This window comes from Micromesistius poutassou (assembly GCF_964030765.1).
Source record: "Micromesistius poutassou genome assembly, chromosome: 1".
Lineage (NCBI taxonomy): Eukaryota > Metazoa > Chordata > Actinopteri > Gadiformes > Gadidae > Micromesistius > Micromesistius poutassou.
Window position 1 is genome coordinate 5286691 of NC_140271.1, and position 23180 is coordinate 5309870.

The 23180-nt window shown below is 48.7% G+C and overlaps 3 protein-coding genes across 4 annotated transcripts in view; 2 read left to right on the forward strand and 1 right to left on the reverse strand.

The window, feature by feature from the left end:
* Positions 1 to 1829: 1829 nt before the first annotated feature.
* On the reverse strand, positions 1830 to 4657 carry LOC311332136 (heat shock 70 kDa protein 1). Its single transcript, XM_084463383.1, has 2 exons — positions 4530 to 4657; positions 1830 to 4140 (listed from the first exon to the last, which is right to left on the reverse strand). The coding sequence occupies exon 2, from the start codon at positions 4120 to 4122 to the stop codon at positions 2203 to 2205; it is 1920 nt and encodes a 639-aa protein (XP_084319509.1). The 5' UTR covers positions 4123 to 4140; positions 4530 to 4657; the 3' UTR covers positions 1830 to 2202.
* Positions 4658 to 5585: 928 nt separating this feature from the next.
* On the forward strand, positions 5586 to 17333 carry sh2b1 (SH2B adaptor protein 1). 2 transcript variants are annotated; one of them, XM_084488436.1, is made up of 11 exons: positions 5586 to 5738; positions 6229 to 6253; positions 6445 to 8559; positions 9664 to 9765; positions 10005 to 10096; positions 10307 to 10389; positions 11179 to 11334; positions 11883 to 12094; positions 13406 to 13580; positions 14847 to 14937; positions 15496 to 15649. In XM_084488436.1, exons 3-11 carry the CDS (start codon positions 6838 to 6840, stop codon positions 15515 to 15517), a joined length of 2655 nt encoding a protein of 884 aa, XP_084344562.1. In that variant the 5' UTR covers positions 5586 to 5738; positions 6229 to 6253; positions 6445 to 6837; the 3' UTR covers positions 15518 to 15649. The 2 variants fall into 2 exon arrangements, with proteins under 2 accessions (XP_084344562.1, XP_084344563.1); XM_084488437.1 differs by lacking the exon at positions 14847 to 14937 and having other exon boundaries at positions 15496 to 17333.
* A 667-nt stretch (positions 17334 to 18000) lies between these two features.
* The window catches only part of atxn2l (ataxin 2-like), a 13736-nt gene continuing 8556 nt past the window's right edge, over positions 18001 to 23180 (forward strand). Inside the window, 7 exon segments of the mRNA XM_084488500.1 lie at positions 18001 to 18086; positions 18744 to 18789; positions 19524 to 19580; positions 19782 to 19853; positions 20242 to 20425; positions 21465 to 21586; positions 21857 to 21948. Coding sequence (XP_084344626.1) covers positions 18049 to 18086; positions 18744 to 18789; positions 19524 to 19580; positions 19782 to 19853; positions 20242 to 20425; positions 21465 to 21586; positions 21857 to 21948 — 611 coding nt within the window. The 5' untranslated portion in view covers positions 18001 to 18048.

A 23180-nucleotide genomic window follows, 5' to 3' on the forward strand; every position in this document is an offset into this window, starting at 1 on the left:
ACTAGGGGGATTTATGTAAGAATTTCATCCATTGACCGCAGTTTTTCTGATCATTATTGTGTCAGTTTTACCACCAATCCAAATACCCTCCCTCCATTCACCACCATCAGAAGATGACCTTCCTGGCCGTATCCAAGAGTTAGGATTGTAAAAGGAAGCCGAGAGACGATGAAGGAAAAGCAAACAGTCACACTTTTCTTCTGACAAATGTACATATTGTAAGTCGCTTTGAATAAAAGCGTCTGCTAATGCCCTAAATGTAAATAAATATAAACTACATGTTCATCTACTTTTAACATGTAAAGTCGGGCCTGGCCAGCAGCTCAGAATAAAGAGTACACACAGCCCACAGCCCACCACGTGTTGGTGGGTGCTGGCGTTAATCAGAACATACACGCATATGTTTTGTCTGTTTGTTGTAACCAAATTTTGTTTGTTCTATCAAAAATAAATATTTTTAAATTGAATACGTTTTGTACACATCTATTACCATAACTCAAAAACATTTCTAGTTTTTATCCCACACACCTACAACACACTTAAGAGAATACACTTCAGTCTGCTCACACACTCAATGTGGTTGATAATTGATAGTTGATAGTTGATTCCACATTCAATCTTTAGAAATTAATAGATCTTCTCTATTCCTTATTCCTATAACTATGCAGCTTGCCATGACCGTACACACTGAGCATGAAGAATAACCTCTCACACATGTCATTGCCTCGGGGGCTCTCGGGGAGGCGCTGTTCCGTCGGGATTTCCCCGACACCCTTCTGCAGGGTTCTCCCATTTAATAACATAGCATAGAAGCATAGGAGGACGGGGGGCAAGGGGATCAAGAAAACCTACAGGATTCTTTCTGATCGGGTGGAAAGCCACACAGAATAACGAAGGAGGAGCCAGACACCACTGCACGTTTAAACCGTTTATTAATAGCAATAAGGACATTACAAAGTTTGCACTAACTAAAATACGAAGTGTAAAATGAGTCCACAACGTCCCTTAAAGGAAATAGTCTATAGGGTTATTATCCTCACCTCCACAACTCCGCGGGCCTCGGTCGGTGACGTACTCCGTCCTCCGCTTGTCCAAAAAGCAGCGATTTGTCCGCCTCTCCTCGACCACCACGCGTCGCAGTGTCAGTTGGCTACTGCTGCGGCTCGGTGCGGTTCGGTGCGGTTCGGTGCGGCTCGGTGCGGCTCGTGACCGGGTCCAATGGGTCCAACAGTTAGTAGTTAGTAGTAATACCATAGTGAGTATGCTGGTCCCATACCAGTTTCCATACCATAACTGCCACATGGATTCTCAGCAGGATTTTCTGCAATAAACTGAAAAACAAACGAAAAACTAAGACTGTGCCAAACCTTATAGACACCATCCACTATTGTTAAACCTTATACACACCATCCACTATTGTTAAACCTTATAGACACCATCCACTATTGTTAAACCTTATACACACCATCCACTATTGTTAAACCTTATACACACCATCCACTATTGCCAAAAAGTGGAAACAAAAATAAAACGTGATCCTCCACGTTGCCCTACATACACATACACTACCCATACCCAGATCATGGAAATATAATTCTTAATTTAGTCCTACATACACACTTGTGTGAGGGTGGGGGACTTAGTGGGGCTATATCGTCACATTATATTAATATCAGGTCTCAAGGCTGCTCAACATATTTTAGTTTACAAATGTGTGTGTGATTTATATTGTGTTTTAATGTTAATGCAGTAAGGTTTGTACATTTCATCCATTCCCATTTTGTTGAAGCAGAACCTTGGCCACACAAACAAAATATCAAATATTCATTTACAAGATTGTATTTTATTTCAGTTCAAAACATTACATTTACATTTCTTCTTCCCAACGATCTCAGCAGATTCAAAACCACCCTCAGTTTCCAGATACATATAAGACCTATTTCTGCAAGCATCTGAAAATACTTTACTATCAGATAACTCAAGAGACATTAACAATGTGTTATATATAAAAAAATTTGATTCCATGTAATAACTCAGATAATGTAAAAAAGCAACACTAATATGGAAAACATGATACAGTAATTGTTTTGGCCTTGCATGAACATATTTACATCACATGTGAACATAAAGCATTGTAAAGAAATACCCTTTTAATCCATAACAGTCATAGTGATCACATTCCATTGAGTCCAACAGGGTGCTTTAGTCCACCTCCTCGACGGTGGGCCCCTGGGAGCCAGCTCTGGCCTGCTCTCCACAGCTGCCTGCTGACACTCCCCCCTGGTACAGCCTGGAGATGATGGGCTTACACAGCTTCTCCAACTCCTTCAGCTGGTGTTGGTACTCCTCTTTCTCTGCTAGCTGGTTGTTCTCCAGCCAGAGGATGGCCTGCTCACACTTCTCCTCCACCTCCTTCCTGTCCTCCTCACTCACTCTGTCCTTCAGGTTGTCCTCCCGCAGGCTGCTCTTCATGTTGAAGGCGTAAGACTCCAGGGCGTTCTTGGCCGCTATCTTCTCCATCTGTTGCTCATCTTCTACTTTGTATCGGTCTGCTTCCTGCACCATCCTCTCGATGTCTTCCTTGCTCAGGCGCCCCTTGTCGTTGGTGATGGTGATCTTGTTCTGTTTTCCCGTGCTCTTGTCCACGGCAGACACGTTCAGAATGCCGTTTGCGTCGATGTCGAAGGTGACCTCGATCTGAGGTACCCCTCTCGGAGCGGGCGCGATTCCCGACAGCTCGAACTTGCCCAGCAGGTTGTTGTCCTTGGTCATGGCTCTCTCTCCTTCAAAGACCTGGATCAGGACCCCGGGCTGGTTGTCGGCGTAGGTGCTGAAGGTCTGAGTCTGTTTGGTGGGGATGGTGGTGTTCCGTTTGATCAGGGGCGTCATGACTCCTCCAGCCGTCTCGATGCCCAGGGAAAGGGGCGCCACGTCCAGGAGCAGCAGGTCCTGGACGTTGGCCGACGTGTCGCCACTGAGAATGGCGGCCTGCACGGCGGCGCCGTAAGCCACCGCCTCGTCTGGGTTGATGCTCTTGTTGAGCTCCCTGCCGTTGAATAAGTCCTGCAGGAGCTTCTGGATCTTGGGGATTCGCGTGGAGCCTCCCACCAGGACGATGTCGTGGACCTGGCTCTTGTCCATCTTGGCGTCCCTCAGGGCTTTCTCCACGGGTTCCAGGGTTCCCCTGAAGAGGTCTGAGCACAACTCCTCGAAGCGTGCCCTGGTGACGGAGGTGTAGAAGTCGGTGCCCTCGTGCAGAGAGTCGATCTCGATGCTGGCCTGGGAGCTGGACGACAGGGTCCTCTTGGCTCGCTCACAAGCCGTGCGCAGCCTCCTCAAAGCCCTCTTGTTCCGGCTGATGTCCTTCTTGAACTTCCGCTTGAACTCCTCCACAAAGTGGTCGACCAAGCGGTTGTCAAAGTCCTCTCCGCCCAGGTGGGTGTCTCCGGCCGTGGACTTCACCTCAAAGACGCCGTCTTCGATGGTCAGGATGGAGACGTCGAAGGTGCCCCCGCCCAGGTCAAAGATCAGGACATTGCGCTCGCTGCTCTTGCCTTTGTCCAGACCGTAGGCGATGGCGGCCGCCGTGGGCTCATTGATGATCCTCAGGACGTTGAGGCCGGCGATCACTCCTGCGTCCTTGGTGGCCTGACGCTGGGAGTCGTTGAAGTAAGCTGGAACCGTGATGACGGCGTTGGACACCTTCTGGCCCAGGTAGGCTTCGGCGATCTCCTTCATCTTCACCAGGACCATGGAGGACACCTCCTCGGGGTAGAAGGACTTGTTCTCCCCCTTGTGCTCCACCTGGATTTTGGGCTTCCCTGCGTCGCTCATCACCGTGAACGGCCAGTGCTTCATGTCAGCCTGCACCACCGCATCGTCAAACTTTCGGCCAATCAGGCGCTTGGCGTCGAACACGGTGTTGCTGGGGTTCATGGCCACCTGGTTCTTGGCCGCGTCTCCGATGAGTCTCTCTGTGTCTGTGAACGCCACGTAGCTGGGGGTGGTCCGGTTGCCCTGGTCGTTGGCGATGATCTCCACCTTGCCGTGCTGGAACACCCCCACGCAGGAGTAGGTGGTGCCCAGGTCGATACCGACCGCTACACCCTTAGCCGCAGACATCTTGCTGAGGATAGCTGTCTGGGAGTTAACAGTTTAAAGACAAGACTTAGAATTATGTTTTCCAAAAATCAACACAGTGTACACTTGTAAAGAAATTAAACTTACGTTGACAGTTCAAGGATAAATAATTATGTAATCGGCAAAGAAGTATGTCGGGCCGATAAGATCTCAGATATTTGTAGCCATTATAACTAGGTTTTAACAATACAATTGAGCATCAATTGAGAATGTGTTTAGTTTGGCCTCACAATAAAGACTAACATTTCATTCAAATACTTACTTGTGAAGTGTCTATTTTAATGCAAGGGAATCTTTAAAAATAGTAAAATCGGTCGGCATAAATCATAATGTAGGCAGACGGCAGAGCTTTTCCCCTTTGCGTAATCAGAAGGTCGTAGCGTACTTACTTGTTGTTGTTGTTGTTGTTGTTGTTGTTGTTAAGTGTTCCGTGTGGAAAAGAGCCCTTGCTCTGTCTCTTCGCCCGTCTTGGTTCGCTGTTGGGATTAGACCTTTGCTTTGGATGTCCGACTTCTCCTCCCTCTAACTTTATATGTGCGTCTCTCCGCCTTCTGGACGCTTCTCGACGCTTCATTCCTTCTGGCCAATGGGAGCGGCGAGCGACGTTTTGGTTTCCGGTTTTCTGAAGTCATCATCGCCCTCGAGTGGCTACAGAATGTTCCAGATTCGTCCCGAATGTTCCTGATTCGTCCTGAATCTTGGAACAAACATAAATGCTATAATCACAAACTGCGGAAAACTAGACGTGTTTTATGTTATTTACTTATTTAGCTTCTGACCTTTCTCATTGTTTGACCCAGTTTTAATATAAGTATACAACATGTCCGTTATATTAAGTTTTCCTGGCAAATTGAACTTCAAGAATATTCTCTTTCTATATCGAACAATCTAGAAATCTGTGTGTGTGTGTGTGTGTGTGTGTGTGTGTGTGCGTGTGCGTGTGCGTGTGCGCGGGAGTTGTTTTGTGAGTCGTGGGCTTGGAGTTAAAGATAATTTATGCTTTCACTTCTCAAGCTGTTAAACTGAAGAACCCTTTCAACTTAAAGGACTGTTTGTAATTGAATACACTTTCGTGTAAAATCCCCTCGTAGTGTATGTTATAAGTACAGCGCATTCAACATACGGCGAGTGGAGTGTGATTGTTTAGTGGTTAGGGTGTTTGACTCCCAGGCGAAAGGTTCTTGGTTCAAACCCCAATGTCAACCAATGTACGTGTAGCCATCACGATCCCCAACTTGCTACTTAATTACTTGTATCTGAAAAGACAGTGTCTGAAAATGACTGAGAATGAAAAGTGTCCACTAAATAAATGGTTAATAAATGATGTCTGCAAAAAATGAATCTCAGGTCCTCTCTGACGTCATCTGTCAGCGGCCGTAACGCGAGAATAACAAGCCCCTCTCACTGTACTCTCGCGATAGGAGGAGGACGAGCACGAGAAAAAACGGACACAGGCAAGGCACAGCAATATTCATATTTAGCAACAACAACAAGCATTATTAATTGATTATTTGCGTTAACTATGACGAAGACGGAGAAAATAGTGTTGAAATCTCACTGAAACAACACATTGGAGTTACGGGAAATACGATACACAGGTAAAGATTGCGGAGAAATGCATTGTTGTGGGAGTAAATCTTGCTGGTTTATTAATAGCAAGCTAGCGGGTTAGCTAGCGTCTCATTAGCGCATCTCGCAAATAATCTTTTCCTTTTTTGATTTCAAATGTGGATGTTGTTGGTTGGACTCGAGTCCACTGTTCCCTGACGGCGGCCGCTGTTTGCGTTGGTCAGCGCACAGCAGTGCGTTCGGATGTGCGCTATAACGGCAGGGTAACGCTGTGTAGCTGTTATTAGCTAGCTAGCGCTACACGTCCTGCAGAAAGCTGATAAAATCACAGAGATTGGATTACACACACACACACACACACACACACACACACACACACACACACACACACACACACACACTGGCCGCGACCCACCGATCTTAAAGTATCATCTGCTATAACCTGACCTAACCTCTGCTGTGTGTTCAACATGTAACCCGCTGCCTCATCTCAACAATCCTCCTCCTTTCTCCTTCCAGCGGCGTCCCACCACCACTCACGATGGTGAGCAAGAAGTCATAATCATGGTTGAAAATGACCCGTTTCATACAATAAATGCTGGGATATCATAGCAACAAAGTGTGATTTGACGTTTAATTCAATTACATAGATGAACCTATTTGTTCGCACCCTGAAGCACTAACGGAATTGATTGAGTATGTGTCTATCTAATATATTCTCTGTTTACTCCACAGGCTGTGTCTGTACTGCGCGTGTGTGGTCGTCTGTGAAGACAGTGTCTGCCGTGGTATCCCATCTCACGCACCTCTCGTCCACTCCCTTACTCCCTAACAACAGACAACTATTCATGTTAAAACTGTACTCCTGTTTTAGAAGATAATGTAGCACGGAGCACCGTGTCCTGTCCAAACGCCTGTCTTGGGGCTGTGTGTTGCGGTGCATTCTAACAATTCAACTTTAAATGGAAATGAAGGCAACACTAGAGATCACACCCACGTGCAAATTACTAGACGGATGTGCAGTGTTTACCCCCGTTCCCCTCGCCCTGCTGCCCTCTGCACGCTCCTCGCCGGTCTGAAGTGATTGGATCCTTCCTTGTTCAATCACAGACCCCGGCCAATCGGAGCATGAACGGCTCACTCCTGACCCCGCCCAGCCCTAGGGCAGCCAGCTCCTCCTCCCTGCCTCCTTCCCCATCCCCTTCCCCTCCCTCCCCCTCTCTCCTCCCCCTCTCCTCCAGACCTCCTCCTCTGCCCCCCCTCATCAGCCCGCCCCCCCAGGGTCCCACTTCCTCACTGTCCGACACCCCCACCCCCTCCCCCTCCCCTTGTCTTAGCTGGACCGAGTTCTGTGAGCTTCACGCCCGCGTCGCCGCCGGTGACTTCGCCCGCCACTTCCGGGCGTTCCTCCAGGAGAACCCCCACTACTCCCCCGACGCGGCGGGGGCCTTCTGCCGCCACTTCACGGACCGCTTCGTTAGCCACTTCCAGAGCGAGTTGGAGGGGACCGGCCCGCCCAACTGCGTCTCTGGCAGGGAGGACATGGGGAGCTGGGCTCCCCAGATAGACCCCCCCTCCCTGGAGGAGGAGGTCGTCTGCCTGCTTCCCCCGCCCGGGGGCCTGCCGCGGCCCGGGGCCCCCGGGGGCCTGCCGCGGCCCGGGGCCAAGCAACCCCCGGCCCGGCTGGTGCTGGAGCACCGCGGAGGTGACCGCTTCCAGGACTCATATGCCCACACCCAGATGCTCCCTCCCTCCTCCTCCTCCTCCTGCTCCTCCTCCGTGGGCGGGAACAACGGGCGACGGGAGGAGAGGGGAGGCGTGGCGGCCGGGAGCGAGGAGGCCCCGGTGGAGGAGGAGGAGGAGGAGGAGGAAGAGGAGGACAGCTGGCTGGGCGGGGTGCCCGTCGGCGAGGACGGAGAACACCCGGAGGAGAGGGAGGCGGAGTCTGCGGAGGACAACGCTGACTCCTCCCTCTCCTCTCAGATCCCTCCCCCCTTCTCCTCGACCACGCCCCCTCCGGGCTCCAAGGGCAATGGCACGCAGAGCGTGTCCAAGAGCAAGCTGAAGAAGCGCTTCTCGCTGCGCAGCGTGGGGCGCAGCGTGCGCGGCAGCGTCCGGGGCATCCTCCACTGGCGGAGCTCCTCCAGCGACGCGCCGCAGAGCCCCCTCCCCTCCAGCTACAGCTACACCATGGGGGTCCACGACGTCGCCTCCTCCTCCACCAAACGGACCTCCGGCACGCAGCCGCCCACCCCGACCTCCTCCATGCCGGTCTCCCTCTCCCTGCCGCTGTCCCTGCCCCACTCCTCCTCCTCCTCGCTGCCCCCCTCCTCCTCCAGCAGCGCCACCTCCCTCTCCCTCTCCGAGGCCGCCCGTGACCGCCGCCGCAGCAACGGCGAAGGCGGGGAGAAGGAGAAGTGGAGCCACAGGCTGGACAAGCTGAGGCTGTCCCGCTCGCCACCGCCCTCTGTGGGCCTCCCCGGCTCAGCGTCCCTGCCCCCCAGCAGCGCGGGGGCCTCCTCCCTGGGGGCCTCTGCCCTGGGCCCCGCCCGGCGGGCCGGCCGCCTGGTGAGGGAGGGCGGGGTTAGCGTCAGCACCACCAGCGACGAGTTGTTGGGGAGCCACGGCTTCCCGGGCTTCTCCTTCGGCCTGCTGCACCACTCCGCTGCCGTTACCGATGGCAACGGGGCGTCGGGCCAGGCCACACCTGCGCCGGCGCTGACCAGCGGCGGGGGTGTGCCCTGGAGGGGCGGGCGCTGGCACAAGTGTCGGCTGGTCCTGAAGGAGAGGGAGAAGGAGGGGGCCGAGCGGGGGGAGGAGTACTACCTGGAGTTTTTCATCCCGCCCAAGGTCGGTCTCCTGATGACACACAGAACCCTCACCGCAGAACCCATCCCTTAGAACCCTCCAGAACACTCCTATAGAACCCAACCCCTTGGCTTAGAACCCCCAGACCTTAACCCCTAGAACCCTAGAGCCTAGACCCAATACTGCTGTACTAGTTATATCACTATAGTGATACAACGCCCATAACTACCTTACAATTATTTTATTTATTTATTGATCAGGATGCGATAACCTTTGTAGAGTCATTTAATGGTCCATCTCTCAGAACCTTTTAATTTTAAGTGCAGGAAATTGGATCACCTCACAGCAATGACTCCCTTTTAGCTGTGTCATGCTCCTTAATATATTGTGACAGACAGTATTCCAGATATTTAGCATAATGTATGATATAGTCATAGATAAATTATATTATGTCATCTGGATAATTGTCATCTGGATAGCCTTCTTTAAACTTCCTCTAAATAAATAAGTATAAATGAGACTATTGAATGAGCTGAAGGCTAATTGTCTCCCTGCTGTATTCCAGTATCAGGAATGTTTCTGTAGGGACAGCATGCTGAAGCCTCTTGTTCCTCTTGTTGTTTATAACCCGTTCCAAAGTCTCCCTCCTTTATGTATCGTTGACAAGGTTTTGGTTTGACCAAGGAAAACCTGATTCAAATTCTGTTAGTCTTGCTTGCTTAAACTGTGTTACTCTAGCTTGATTTCAAATTGATTTGAACTTTATTTCAACTGTTTTTCTAACTATGTTAGCCACATTCACTATATTAACTCATTAACTATAGCCTTATTTAACTCTTAATTTAATGTAAACTGTGTTGCAGGCCTCTAATTTCATTTAAGAACTAAACTCAGTTTATTTAAACGTTGTTCCTCCAAACATCTAACTTTATTTAAAATGTGTTCCTCCATGTGTCTAACTTTATTTAAACAATGTTCTTCCATATACGTTCATTTAAACTGAGTTCCTCCTGGCCTCCAACTTCATTCAAACGTTGTTCCTCCAAGCTTTTCACTTTAAATTTAAAATATGTCTCCCAGGCCTATACATTTATTTAAAGCGCGTTCCTCCAGGCCTCTAACGTTGTTTAAACTGTGTTCCTCCAGGCCTCTAAGCCCAGAGTGACAGTGGCCTGCTGTTCCATCGTGGACGTGAGGAGCACCACCGCCCTGGAGGTCCCCGACAAGGAGAACACCTTCCTCCTGCAGGTACCCTCCTCCTCCTCTCCTCCTCAACACACTTCTCACCTAGCGTCTGTTCTTTAAGCCACCTAGTTACCTTAGAAACGTATCTTAACATTCTGATAGACCTTAAATCTTTCCCCTGGTTCCATCTCTGTCTCTCTCTCTTGCTCTGTCTGTCTGTCTGTCTGTCTCTTCCTGGCTCTCTGTCTGTCTGTCTGTCTGTCTGTCTGTCTGTGTGCGCGTGTGTGTGTGTGTGTGTCCAGCTGGAAGGGGCGGTGCAGTACGTGATCGAGACGCGGGATGCCGTGCAGATGAGGGCGTGGCTTAGTGACATCAGGAACGGCATCTGTCTGAGGTAGTCATGGTGACGCCAAACCTCTGTCTCATCCCCTACGAGGGACTCTAGTTATTGATAACGAAGTCTCTTATTTTCTCATATATTGTAAAGTTTTATTTGAAAGGGTGTGTGTTTGTAAAGTGATGCATGTGTAAGGTAGTCACAGATATATAGGGCCAGTGTGGCTCTATGTGAGGTAGTGTGTAAGGTTGTGTGTGTTGGGTCTAGTGAGCAGGAGGAGGGCGAGGGCCGGTGCGGCGCCCATCTGGACATCAGTGGAACGCCCGAGTTCAACGACCGCCTCTCCCAAGGTCAGTCCGCCTGCTGCCTCCAGCATCCAATCACAGCGCTGCTCTGCCTGCCTACGCCCACAGGCCGGATGTGATTGGTTTCTTTATGATGACTGGTCTGCCCATTTTACCGCCAGGTGTGATTAGACATTAGCCTGGAAACCCAGAGCCACATCTAGAACGCTGTAGGGTCTGGCAACGAGTCATGAGAACAGCCCGACTCGAGGGGCTGCGCCAAGCATGCATCTGAAAATATCACTGCACACCATTGGATAACACTACGACCAATCAGAAGAATACAAGGGGTGACGTATCCAGACCAGCGGAGCTAACCAATAGATAAGACTCTTGCCGTATCTGGTCGCTAAAATGCTTTTTGCCCACCTATATCAGATACACGGATGTGATTAGTTAATGTTCTGGGCCAGGGGCATCGGAGAGTGAGTATATTTCTCGTTCCCAGAGTGACTCGCTGAGCAAATTCAAATTGTGCTCTCGCGAGAACTCTGGATTTCCAGGGTGATTAGACATTACAAACTGTTTAAAAATGGACTCTACAGTTAGGGTCTTCATGGTCTAATGTATGAGCGAGGGGTGGACCAGCGTTACCCAGTGGACGGTACAGACTAGTGATCTGTTCAGCACACATCTGGGTGGGCACTCCCCATTGTGATTTCACAAATGGTTGGTCTCTGGCTCATCAACATCACACCTGGCGGTGAACTAGTGAAGTGTAGCTTGTCCTGTAGCGATGACGTCCAATCTCTCACGCCGTCAGCCGTGATCAGTAACCAATCAAACTGTCTGCAGTGTGTTATGGAGGGATTGGCGGCTCCTCCCCTTTAATGGAGCCCCTCCCACCAGAGCTGCCTCCCCGAGCTCCCCTCGACGAACCAGACGGCCGGCTCCTCGGAGGGGGCGGGGCTAGTCTTGGCACGCCCTTCGCAGAGACTCCCGATGCTACAGGTAAACGGCTGCATTTAACTGTCCAGTACTCTACTGTACTCACAATGCAGGTGAACATCTGCACTGTACTCACCTGTGCTGTACTCTACTGTACTGTACTGTTCTCTACAGTACAGGTTAGGTTAGGTTAGGTTTGTCCGCAAGAGTATCGATTATTAAAACAATATATATATTTTTACAGTGAATAGGCTAATTGCCGTATTAGACCTGCACAGTAAGCACTAAAGTGTGTATAGAATACTGTTTCTGTATTCTTAATAAAAGGTAAATTCTGAAGTATTGAATCGTATCGAATCGTTGGCTTAAGAAATCGATATCGTATCGAATCGTCATGAAGGCTCAGATTTACACCCCTAGTACAGGTCAACACCTGTTAGTACAGGACAACACCTGCACTGTACGGTCTGTAGACTCACCACCTTGGGTTCACTCAAGATTAACGGTCAACCAATAACCCCTCTCTCACCTCCTCCCTCCCTCTCTCACCTCCTCCCTCCCTCTCTCTCACCTCTTCCCTCCCTCTCTCCCCCCCCCCCGCCCCTCTGCAGGCTCCTTCCTGTTCTCCGAGGTCACTTCCTCTGAGACGGTGGAGCACCCTCTGAGTGAGTGCCAGTGGTTCCACGGGACCCTGTCCCGTCTGAAGGCGGCCCAGCTGGTGCTGGCGGGGGGGCTGGCCAGCCACGGGGTCTTCCTGGTGCGCCAGAGCGAGACGCGCCGCGGGGAGTACGTCCTCACCTTCAACTTCCAGGGCAAGGCCAAGGTGAGCCTTTGACCTTTGACCTGGTGTGTGTTGAAGGTCCCTGAAGGGTTAGCGGTCGCTGTCTGTGGGACAGTTGGAATGCCGTATGTTGGTAATGTGTCGTTCTGAGAGTTCTGAAGATCGTTGTGTGTATTGTAAAGTTGTGTGCTTTAGAACTCAAGGCCAAGCCCCGACCAGGTGAGGTTTGACCTTTGGCCTGGTGTGGTAACCGGTAGGCTAATGATGCTGCTATCCATTTTTACGGTACATTGGTACGTCCGACCTGCTCTAGCGAGAACGTGACGTCATTTCCTGGCTTGCAGCACTTAAAGCGTTCCCGTTTCTCATTGGCTGGTTGTTGTTATTGTTAGCTACATTAGCCTCTTCAGCAAACCAGAAACCACAACTCTACATTGTATTGCACGCACAGCAAGACCGTGCAATGCGTACATTGGTGACCGGAATAAAGTAGCAACGTAATCAAGTGTGTGAGAGCATTTAAAATCGACATTAAAATTACCAACGTGGTACAAATACAAAGCAAATAAATCTCTTTACGGGCGCAGACATGTTTGTTGTGGAGTCGTGCGGTCGGCCTCACTGGACTTAACTCGCTCTACTCTCAGAATCCCGAGTGGGACCGACCTAAAGGGGGCGCTCCTCCGTAAAATACCGCAAGAAAGCTGGGAGATTTAAGGCCAAAGTATTCTACTCTGTATCCGTAATCCAAGACCCCTCAAGCCTTCGCAGTTCTCCGTCGGGATGTCGGATACGCGATGCAATTCGCCGCACGATCGATCTTATATGTTGACTACTAACCATGTAAATAGTGTTGAAAGTACCATACAACTGGATAGCACCATGAGCAGTAGGGGTGGAACGATACACTCATTCGTACCAAAATTTTTCGGTACGGGTCTAACGGTTCACGTTCACATGCACGTTTCATTTCGGTACACACCGAAAAAAATAAAATAATAATAATAATATTTTTATATATTTTTTGATTATCACACTCTGTGAGTGTCTCGTCTTGTCCTGATGTTTTGTGTCGAGGACCACAATGGAAATAAGTCCTGGACTTTATTGTGTTTTTATCCTCAATTGTATTTGATGTCTTTTGTGTTAGGCATTTGTTTGATACAATTTTAATAAATCAAATCAAAATCCAATTGTTTAATAAAAATAAAATAATAAAAACTGCTGTACCGAAAAACGTACCGAAAAACATACCGAACCGTGACTTAAAAACCGAGGTACGTACAGAATCGTGACTTCAGTGTACCGTTACACCCCTAATGAGCGTGCTGTGCCCCCGCCCCCCCCCCCCAGCACCTGCGTCTGTCCCTGAACGAGGATGGCCAGTGCCGGGTGCAGCACCTCTGGTTCCAGTCCATCTTCGACATGCTGGAGCACTTCCGGGTTCACCCCATCCCCCTGGAGTCCGGCGGCGCCTCCGACGTCACGCTCATCAGCTTCGTAGGAGCTACCGCCGTCAGACAGCCAGGTACACACACACACACACACACACACACACACACACACACACACACACACACACACACACACACACACACACACACACACACACACACACACACACACAGAGAGGGGGTAAGAGACAGACAGGGTAGGTGACAGCCAGGTAAACACAGACAGGTGCAGATAGACAGATAAAACAGACAGACAGATATACCGCTTTTCCACCGCCAGTACCAGCTCGACTCGACTCGACTCGCCACGCCTTTTTTGCATTTCCATTGGCAAAAAAAGTACCTGGTACCTTTTTTTTTAGTACTACCTCCGTCGAGGTTCCAAGCGAGCGGAGTAGGTACTTTTGTGTGACGTAAACAGGCTGCTGGTAACTGATTGGCCAGCGGCTGTAAATGGGAATAATCATTCAAAGTTAAGTTGTGTCCGGCGTGGTTGTAGTCCACGAACCCGCTCCTGAGGGGGACACTGATCAGTGTTTCGCCGTGTGTGTCGCTCCTTTCCCGGGGCTAGAGTAAGGCTGTGCGTGGTTGTGTGTGTCCGGCGTGGTTGTGTGTGTCCGGCGTGGCTGGAGTCCACGGACCGGCTCCGGAGGATCAGCGTTTCGCTGTTTCGTTTTAGTGTCGTTCCTTTCCCAAGACTCGAGTTTTGCCTCCATCAACGTTACCGTATGACAACAATAGACGCGCAGTCATTGCGCTTTTTATTTTATTTTATTTCCCATCATAACCTTTCCCGGGAATCAGGAAATAGTCTTGATCAGATTCAGATTTCCCGGGAATCGCGTCTCCCGTGATTAAAACCTAATGACGACCCGCCCATGTTGGAGAGGTTCTTTTATACGACACGCCCACATTGAAGAGGTACTTTTTTAGATGGAAACAAGCCTGGAACCAAGTCGAGTCGAGGCGAGTTGAGTCGAGTCGAGCTGATACTGTCGGTGGAAAAGCGGCAATAGATAGGTAGTAGCAGAAAAACACAGACAGGTAGTGGCAGAAAAACACAGACTGAGACACTACAAAGAGAGACAGGCAGATGGAAAGAGACAGACGGGTACACAGTGAAATGATTTATTGTATTCAATGTAAGCTGTATTGCTGAACACCTGTGTGTGTGTGTGTGTGTGTGTGTGTGTGTGTGTGTGTGTCAGTCACATGATGGCTGCATGATGACATCAGGACCAGCAGAAAGACATTCTAACGTGATGCCCCCCCACCCCCGCCACGCCTATGACCTCACTGTTGATGTTGTTGTTGTGTATCCGTCCCATCATCCTTTGCAGGCCGGGACAGGGCTGGCAGCCGGCCAACAGTTTGTGAGGTCATCAGCACTCGTCATCCTGACTCTCCATCCACCCCCATCTCTGACTGTGTGTAAGTGAGAGAGGGACCCAGGCCAGGAGAGAGAGACACCTTTTTAGAAAGAGTGTGTGTGTGTGTGTGTGTGTGTGTGTGTGTGTGTGTGTGTGTGTGTGTGTGTGTGTGTGTGTGTGTGTGTGTGTGTGTGTGTGTGTGTGTGTGTGTGTGTGTGTGAGAGAAGTCTGGACTGATTCCATGACTCTCAAGACTCATGACTGCTGACTCCGGCCGACACAGGCGCACCTGCTCTCATTTGCTTTATCTCTCTCTCTCTCTCTCTCTCTCTCTCTCTCTCTCTCTCTCTCTCTCTCTCTCTCTCTATAATCCATCACTAACTCTCTTGCTCTCTATCACTCTCTAACTTTCTTTTTCAATCCGTGACTATCACTCTTCCCCTTTTCTCCCTCATTTATTCTTTCTCTCCATCTGTATATCTTGCGCTCTCTCTCTCTCTCTCTCTCTTTCTCTTTCTCTTCTCTTCCCTTTTCCTATATCTTTTTATATTACTTATGATGGCTCTCTTTCCCTCTCCCTCCCTCTCCCCCCCCCTCTCTCTCGGGGCGTGCAAGGTAGACTTGACCAGCAGACCCCGTAGCCCCCCCCAGCCCCCCCCTCCCCCGCTGCCCCCCGGTCGGCCCCCGCCCCCCACCCCCCCGCAGGAGCGCGGGGGTGAAGGAGAGCAGGCAGGAGGTGTGGGACCAGGAGGTCCAGGAGCAGCAGCAGCCGCCGGAGGAGGAGGAGGCGCAGGAGGAGGAGGCGCAGGAGGAGGAGGCGCAGGAGGAGGAGCTGCCGCAGTAGCAGCAGCAGCAGGAGTAGGAGGAGTGGGCGTAGCTCCGGGGCCGGCAGCAGGAGGAGCAGGAGGAGCAGGGAGCAGCGATGGAGGAGCAGAGGACTGGGAGGAGCGGGATGCTGCTCTGCTGCAGCTGGAGGGGGGAGGAGGAGGAGGAGGAGGCGGCGGAGGTGGAGGCGGAGGCGGAGGTGGAGGTGGAGGAGGAGGAGGCGGCGAGGGGGAGGAGAGGGAGGCCGCCGCCGCCAGAGCTCCCCGGGCCGTGGATAACCAGTACTCCTTCTTCTGAAGGGGGCGGGGTAACTGTGAGGGTGGGCGGAGCTAGTGTGGAGGAGGCGTGTTTTGTTTTAGACTGACGGAGGAGCAGGAGGTACTAACCCTATTAAACAACCCAAGACTTTAGCCCGCTACAGACAGGGGGAGGGAGAGAGAGAGAGAGAGACTATGACCTAACACTACATAACGGTACACTAATTTAAACCTTTAGTTTAGACTGATGGGCTTCTTACCCTTTTTGTTCAGCTGCTGGTCCTCTCATAGTGGAAACCTTTAAGATACCTCATGTAGCTAGCAGGTACCCTAGCTGCTAACCTTAGCTAGCAGGTACCCTAGCTGCTAACACAAGCTAGCGGCTTATCCGGGATAGCGGGTATCTCAGCAGCTAGCGGTTAACCCCAGCTAGCAGGTACCATAGCGGCTAGTGCTCAACTCCTAGCTAGTTAACAGGCAAAACTGTATGCTAGCCAGCGGCTAATCAGGCATTAGCTAGCATGCTAACCTGAGAGCGGAGCCAGGAAGCGGGCTTTACCTCGGGTACAGATCACCGTGGCAACTCTCTCCCTGTCTCCATCTCCAGCTCTCGCCACGTCTCTCTCGGTCTCTCTCTGCAGTCCTGATTTCACTACGCCCGGTCAAACCTGGGAGAGATTTGCTTTCTTTCAGTGACAAACTGTTAGCCATGACGACGAAGGCGGCGGTGGTAAAACAGATAACGATAATATTGTTAAAAGATAATGGTATTAATTTTATTTTTGTTTTTATGAACCCTTTTTATTTAGTATGTAAATGTGAACATCTGTTCAAATGACGCCCTGTTTCAGTTCTCACTTCTCTGTGCCTTTTTAAAAAAAGAAACGAAAAAAAATCCTTTGTTCCCTGGGGGAGAAGACGGCCGCGTTACGACGTCGCGTCCTCCTGTTCAGTTAAAAAAAACACTAGATCGGAAGAAAATGGCTATAATAATATTAATAATTAATAATAATCACGGAAAATACTTTTTCTACTCGTGCCTTTCTGTATCTATCCCTCTTGCGTCTGTAAATCTGCTCCTGTCGTTCTGTTTCGCTCCCACCCTTCCAGACCATAACCTGTTGACATTTCTCTTTGTCTCTCTTACGTTATCCGGTCTCGTATTTGTTCCCTATATGCACCTTTCTCTCCGTTTCTTCCCGCTCTCTGTGTTTTTGTTCTCAGTTTGAAAACTGTTCGTGCCTTTCTCTGTCTTTTCTCTCCTTGCTGGGACCGTGTGTTGAGGGTGGGGCGCTGTTGTCCCCCTCGTGTGGTTAGTTTCAGGTACTACATTGAATTTAATGATAATGATATAATATAAATATAGTGAAACACATTCGTCTTCTGCGTCTTGTCTTTTGTCCGCACCTGGATTCTGATTTTTCAGCGTAGAACATTGGATTCAAAATGTCCTTTTATGTTTTCACCATACGAAGACATGAACGTCATATAAGACTCGAATTGCAATACTTTCACCCACTGCCGAGAACCAAGCACCAGGCATGACATTCAAGGCCATTAAACAAAGGGTCCACACTATTAGGTCTATTTCCTCAATAAAGGCTATTTATTTTTAGTATTTATATAATATATACTGTATATATTTTATATTTATATATATTATATATTATTATTTCGTGATCCTGTTTACGAGCGACAGGTTTAGCGAGCCAATTGGATTTAAGTAAATAAAGAGTGATGGAAGAATTGTTCATTCACCTTTCATCGCAGATGAGGGCGTGGCTTAAGAGTGGTGCGCTTGTTATTGTACATCCACTGATGCACTTATCACGTGGGATTGAAAACCGGTAATTATAAAGGTTTTTCTTAATTTTTTTGATTTTAAAGCTACATTTCTTTTTAACAGAATACTAATCTCGGTTACTTGCAATACCATAACATACAGGATTATATTTCGAAGACTAAAGATGTGGTTAGAAAACCGATTTTAACCCCACCCGGGTACCACGCGTCACTTGTTCACCGGATGCCGGCTTAGAAATAAACGAGCGCACCCCAGAGCGGTGTTTTGTTTTTGTTTTCGACGGTTTATGAAGCCTGGAAACACAGGGATGCACATGACTAAAAAGTATGTATTTATCACCAACCCTCCCCCGCCACTATGAGAACCTTAGGGTCCGATCGAGCGGAAGATGTCAGTGTTGGTGTTGAGGAGCATCGCTAACGAGGCTAACTGCGGCAGGACAATGTAACTGAAGCTAACCCGGGCTAGCTGACAGCAACAACAACGACAATGATACGGATCGTGTAAACCACTAAACCGTGTTTACACGATCAGAAGTACAATATCCGAGGCGATCCCAGCTTTTTAAGATGTTGCCAAACACGACCGACGTCAGCTCTTATGCAGGCTTCCAAAGGTGCAACTCGCTAGCTTACATGCTAATCCAGAAAGCTATCGGTCGGGCTGCCGCCGGGTTTAACGTGAGCTCATGTTGTTTACGTCTTAAAACCGGAGACACCTCCGTTAGGAACCCGAGGGCACTCATATACTCCTACAGCCATTCAGCTGACGCTGCTCCCAAAGCGGCTTACGATCATCGAGAGGTCAGGTAGGGCTGGTAGGGCTGAGGGTAAGGATCCTACAGGTAGACTGAGGACACTGGGATTCGAACCCGACACCTTTCGTCTAGAGTTTGAACCCCCCCCCCCCCCATAAACACTAGACTGTACTGACGTCTCGACAGTGCTGTCAGTAACCCCGTGTTGACCTTTGAACTTTCAGGACAAGAAACACAATGAAGCCTCCGTCACAGTCACAGTCCTCGCCAGTAAGTAGGCCAGCTGGCTTCTGTTATGTATTACTTTATTATACACCAACATTATCAAGGCCTACTGTGTTATATATAACTTTATTAAACACCAGCAGTAAGTATGCCTATTGTATCATATATATGACTTTATTAAACACCAACTGAGAATAACATTTAACACAGTAGACCTACCTTCTATTATTACTGTAGGTCTACTGCGTGAAATATTATTTGATGTTTTTATAATTTATATTTCCCTCAGATTATAGCAATATGTGTATTTAAACTGTTATACTATCAATTTAAATGAGCTAATGTAACAAATGTTTGTCTACTCTCTTCGTGTCTTTCCAAAAGAAGCATAAATTGCTGATGCCTAATATTTAATAATCAGCAATGAGCAACACTATGCCCAACTTCCTTCGGGTATCCGTGTTTTATTGAGTTACCTGGCAGCGTGAACGTAAGGATGGCGAAAGTGGAAATCCAAGGGCTGAAACCTCGGGGTTCAGAGTTGTCTTGAACATAGTATTAATAAATATATGCTAATCAATATTTCTCCTAGTTTAAAGGTCCCATGACATGACACCAGGTGTGAGTGTGATTAGCCGTTACAAGCCGTTTTGAAAATCTGCCTCTTATGACATCACAAGTGGGCGTGTCCACCTAGACGTCATGGGACCTTTAACCCTGTTCATGTGACCATACCAGCTCTCCAGTGGTCTTCTACTGTACGTGTGTTTTGCCCCTAGGTGTTTGAAGGTGTGTACAACAATGCCGGGATGCTCCATATCCTGACCTCTGTGGTGGTGAGTGCTGCTCCTGTCTGTCTCCTTCCTCCTCTCTGTCTCCTCCTCCTCTCTGTCTCCTCCTCCTCCTCCTCTCTGTCTCCTGCTCTCTGTCTCCTCCTCCTCCTCCTCCTCTCTGTCTCCTGCTCCTCCTCTGTGTTGTGTTGGAGGGTCTCTAGGGGCTCTGAAGCCCAGCTCTAAGCGCTCTTGGTTTGTGTCCAGGGAGCCACGTGTGACGTGAGAGTGAAGAACGGGGCCGTGTATGAAGGGATCTTCAAGACACTCAGCTCCCAGGTAAACACTCTGCAGCCCGGGACGCTGGAACACGTCTGTCCTTCTCTCCTTCTTTCCTTCTTTGTTTCTATTAACTTTAAGTCAACTTTACTTGTATAGCCATTAATCACATGATCCCCTGTCTCTCTCTCTCTTCCTCCCTGTCTGTCTCTATGTCTCTCTCCTCATTGGTGTCTCCCTCCCTCCCTGTCTCTGTCTGTCTGTCTTGTCTGTCTCTGTCTCTCCCTCTCCCTGTCTGTCTCTCTCTCTCTCCCTCCCTGTCTGTCTCTCTCCCTGTCTGTCTGTCTGTATCTCTCTCTCTCCCTGTCTGTCTCTCTCTCTCCCTGTCTGTCTCTCTCTCTCTCTCTCCCTGTCTGTCTCTCTCTCTCCCTGTCTGTCTCTCTCCCAGTGTGAGCTTGCGGTGGATGCGGTCCATAAGAGGGGTGAGGGGGGTCCAGGGGATGACGGTGGGGGAGGGGGTGATGGGGGGGGGGGGCCCAGGATCGAGGACATCACAGACACCATGATCTTCAGCCCCTCCGACCTGGTCACCATGACCTGCCGCAACGTGGACCTCAGCTTCGCCATCAGAGGTAGCTCCACCCACTCGCCACAGACCCCTCCCATCACGCCATAATACCTCCCAGACTGTCGGGTCATCGCAGGTCCACCGCGTGTGGACGGTGTCATAGGGGGGTCACGACCTCTGACCTAGGCCTGGGCGATACGGCTGAAAGACATATCACGATATAACTCGATCATATTGATCAATATCGATAACTATTGATCATTTTAATGACCTAAAAAGACTAGGAATTACCACGCTGGATGTAAACACTTCTGTTTAATGACCTCCCACTGTTCTTCTTCATTGATAAATACTCCAATGTCGATTGTGGCAACCTGGCTCGGGGAGTGAACCACCTTACTCCATTCAGCACACGATTGTCTCAGGTGTAGCCACAAAGGCACTTTTAATCAAAAAAAAGGTACCTTTCTTAAAAGTACAAAAGGATAATGGGCGGAACCACCACAGCCACAACGACTGGACTCTCCTTGCACCCACGCCAAGAGAGCCCTGAATGCATTTTGGAGCAGGCTTTTCAAGGTCTGCTCTGCATCACGTTGATTGTCAGAGCTGGGTTGCCACACGACACAACAATGAAAAACACTCAAATATTGTAAATAAGTATGGAGCCGTGTTTGTGTAACAAACCCAGCTGCTAGATTTGGTGGTCCAGTCTCTTATCGATATATATTGAACATGTTTCATATATTATATATATTATATTATGTATATTATATATACATATTGATCAAGAGTCTATCACGATACCATCATTTATTGTTTCATTGCCCAGGCCTGTACCTGACCTTATTAGCCTGGTATAACCCGGTTCACCTTATCTTAACCTTTGTGTTAACCTCTTCATCAAAAAAGATGAAGGTTTTTTTTTCCAGTACAGATGAACACGTTGACATGGTCACTATGGTAACCAGGTTTTGGAATTGAGTTCAGTTGCACACTTAATCCAAACGTGTGTGTGTGTGTGTGTGTGTGTGTGTGTGTGTGTGTGTGTGTGTGTGTGTGTGTGTGTGTGTGTGTGTGTGTGTGTGTGTGTGTGTGTGTAGATGCGTTCACAGACTCGGCCATCAGCAGTGGTCGTGTGAATGGGGAGCAGAGGGAGAAGGTTCTGCTGCGATGGGACGGAGGAGACCCCAACGGAGAGGGGCTGGACCTGGAGACAGACTCTGTACGCACACACGCGCACACTCACTCACTCACTCACTCACTCACTCACTCACTCACTCACACAGCTGGAGACACACTCTACACACACACACACACACACACACACCTGGAGACAGACTCTGTAAACACACTCACTGTGTGTGTGTGTGTGTGTGTGTGTGTGTGTGTGTGTGTGTGTGTGTGTGTGTGTGTGTGTGTGTGTGTGTGTGTGTGTGTGTGTGTGTGTGTGTGTGTGTGTGTGTGTGTGTGTGTGTGTGTGTGTGTGGTGCAGTCTAATGGCTGGGACGCTAACGAGATGTTCAAGTTCAACGAAGAGACGTACGGAATCAAGTCCACCTACGACTCCAACCTGTCCATGTACACGTAAGACACACACACACACACACACTCCTATATATCTAGTATTATGAGCTATATATTTACTGTGTTTATATTTAAGCAATAGATCACGACAGGCTGTAGTATACGGTCATTATAATGATGAATGTATACCACTGACTGAAGTGATCTATTGCTTTTATAAAATGGTTACGTAAGTATGGCGAAATTAAAGTCAAAGACACCCTCAATTTTGAAAAAGCTAGAAAGTCTGAAAAGCATTTTTTTAACGAATACAAAAAAGTAGTCCCTCCTGGCTGCCTGCAGTGTGCGGCGGTTGCTATGCAACACACTGTAGCGTCCTTCAGAGCGAAGGCTAGAGACGGTAGCTCGGTTCGCCGGCAATTTAGCCTTCTATCGAGTTCACTCACTGTGTGCCTATTGCTTTACAACATTTCCACCCTCTTCATCAATCAACATGTTTTTAGGCTTCAGTGAACTATGCTATTGCTTTTATATATAAATAAACAACAGTTGAAGTTAGGCGCAGAGTGATACTGAACTCCGTAAACTGAACGGGCGTCATAGCTGTGTGTATACGCTCAATATACAACAGTTGGGAACCAATCAGATTGCTTGATTTAAGCCACCCGTTTTATAAATATATATATATATCCTTTTCAGACATAGACACTACATTTATCTTATAAATATTGTTTATGACACTGAGACGTATAGATCTATGTGTATAGCTCTAGATGTATAGATCTATGTGTATAGCTCTAGATGTATAGATCTGTGTATAGCTCTAGACGTATAGATCTATGTGTATAGCTCTAGATGTATAGATCTATGTGTATAGCTCTAGATGTATAGATCTATATGTGTAGCTCTAGATGTATAGATCTATATGTGTAGCTCTAGATGTATAGATCTATATGTGTAGCTCTAGATGTATAGATCTATATGTGTAGCTCTAGATCAGGGGTTCTCAAAGTTTTGACAGCTGAGGGCCAATTTAGGAACCCAAAATTTGACTGAGGGCCGCAGAGAAAAATCTGAAAAAAATCCCATTTGTAATAATTTTAATGACCAGGTTGCATCTCTACAGTTACATGTATTGGTCTGCATCCAGTATAAACACATTTTAAATAACAAATTAGGCAAAACCTGGCACAACTTTAGAAAACCTTGAGAAACATTTTAACTAACACACAATCCCTGGGGTTCTCTGCCCTATACAGTCGAATTTGGGATATAACAGTCCTGTGTGCATT

What these genes read in the sequence shown, in the direction of transcription:
- LOC311332136 (XM_084463383.1), bottom strand. Translation starts at nt 4,122, where the DNA reads ATGTCTGCGGCTAAGGGTGTAGCGGTCGGTATCGACCTGGGCACCACC.
- sh2b1 (XM_084488437.1), top strand. Translation starts at nt 6,838, where the DNA reads ATGAACGGCTCACTCCTGACCCCGCCCAGCCCTAGGGCAGCCAGCTCC. An exon ending in AGAACACCTTCCTCCTGCAG is followed by an intron (nt 9,766 to 10,004) that starts GTACCCTCCTCC and finishes GTGTGTGTCCAG; the next exon opens with CTGGAAGGGGCGGTGCAGTA. An exon ending in AGAGACTCCCGATGCTACAG is followed by an intron (nt 11,335 to 11,882) that starts GTAAACGGCTGC and finishes GCCCCTCTGCAG; the next exon opens with GCTCCTTCCTGTTCTCCGAG.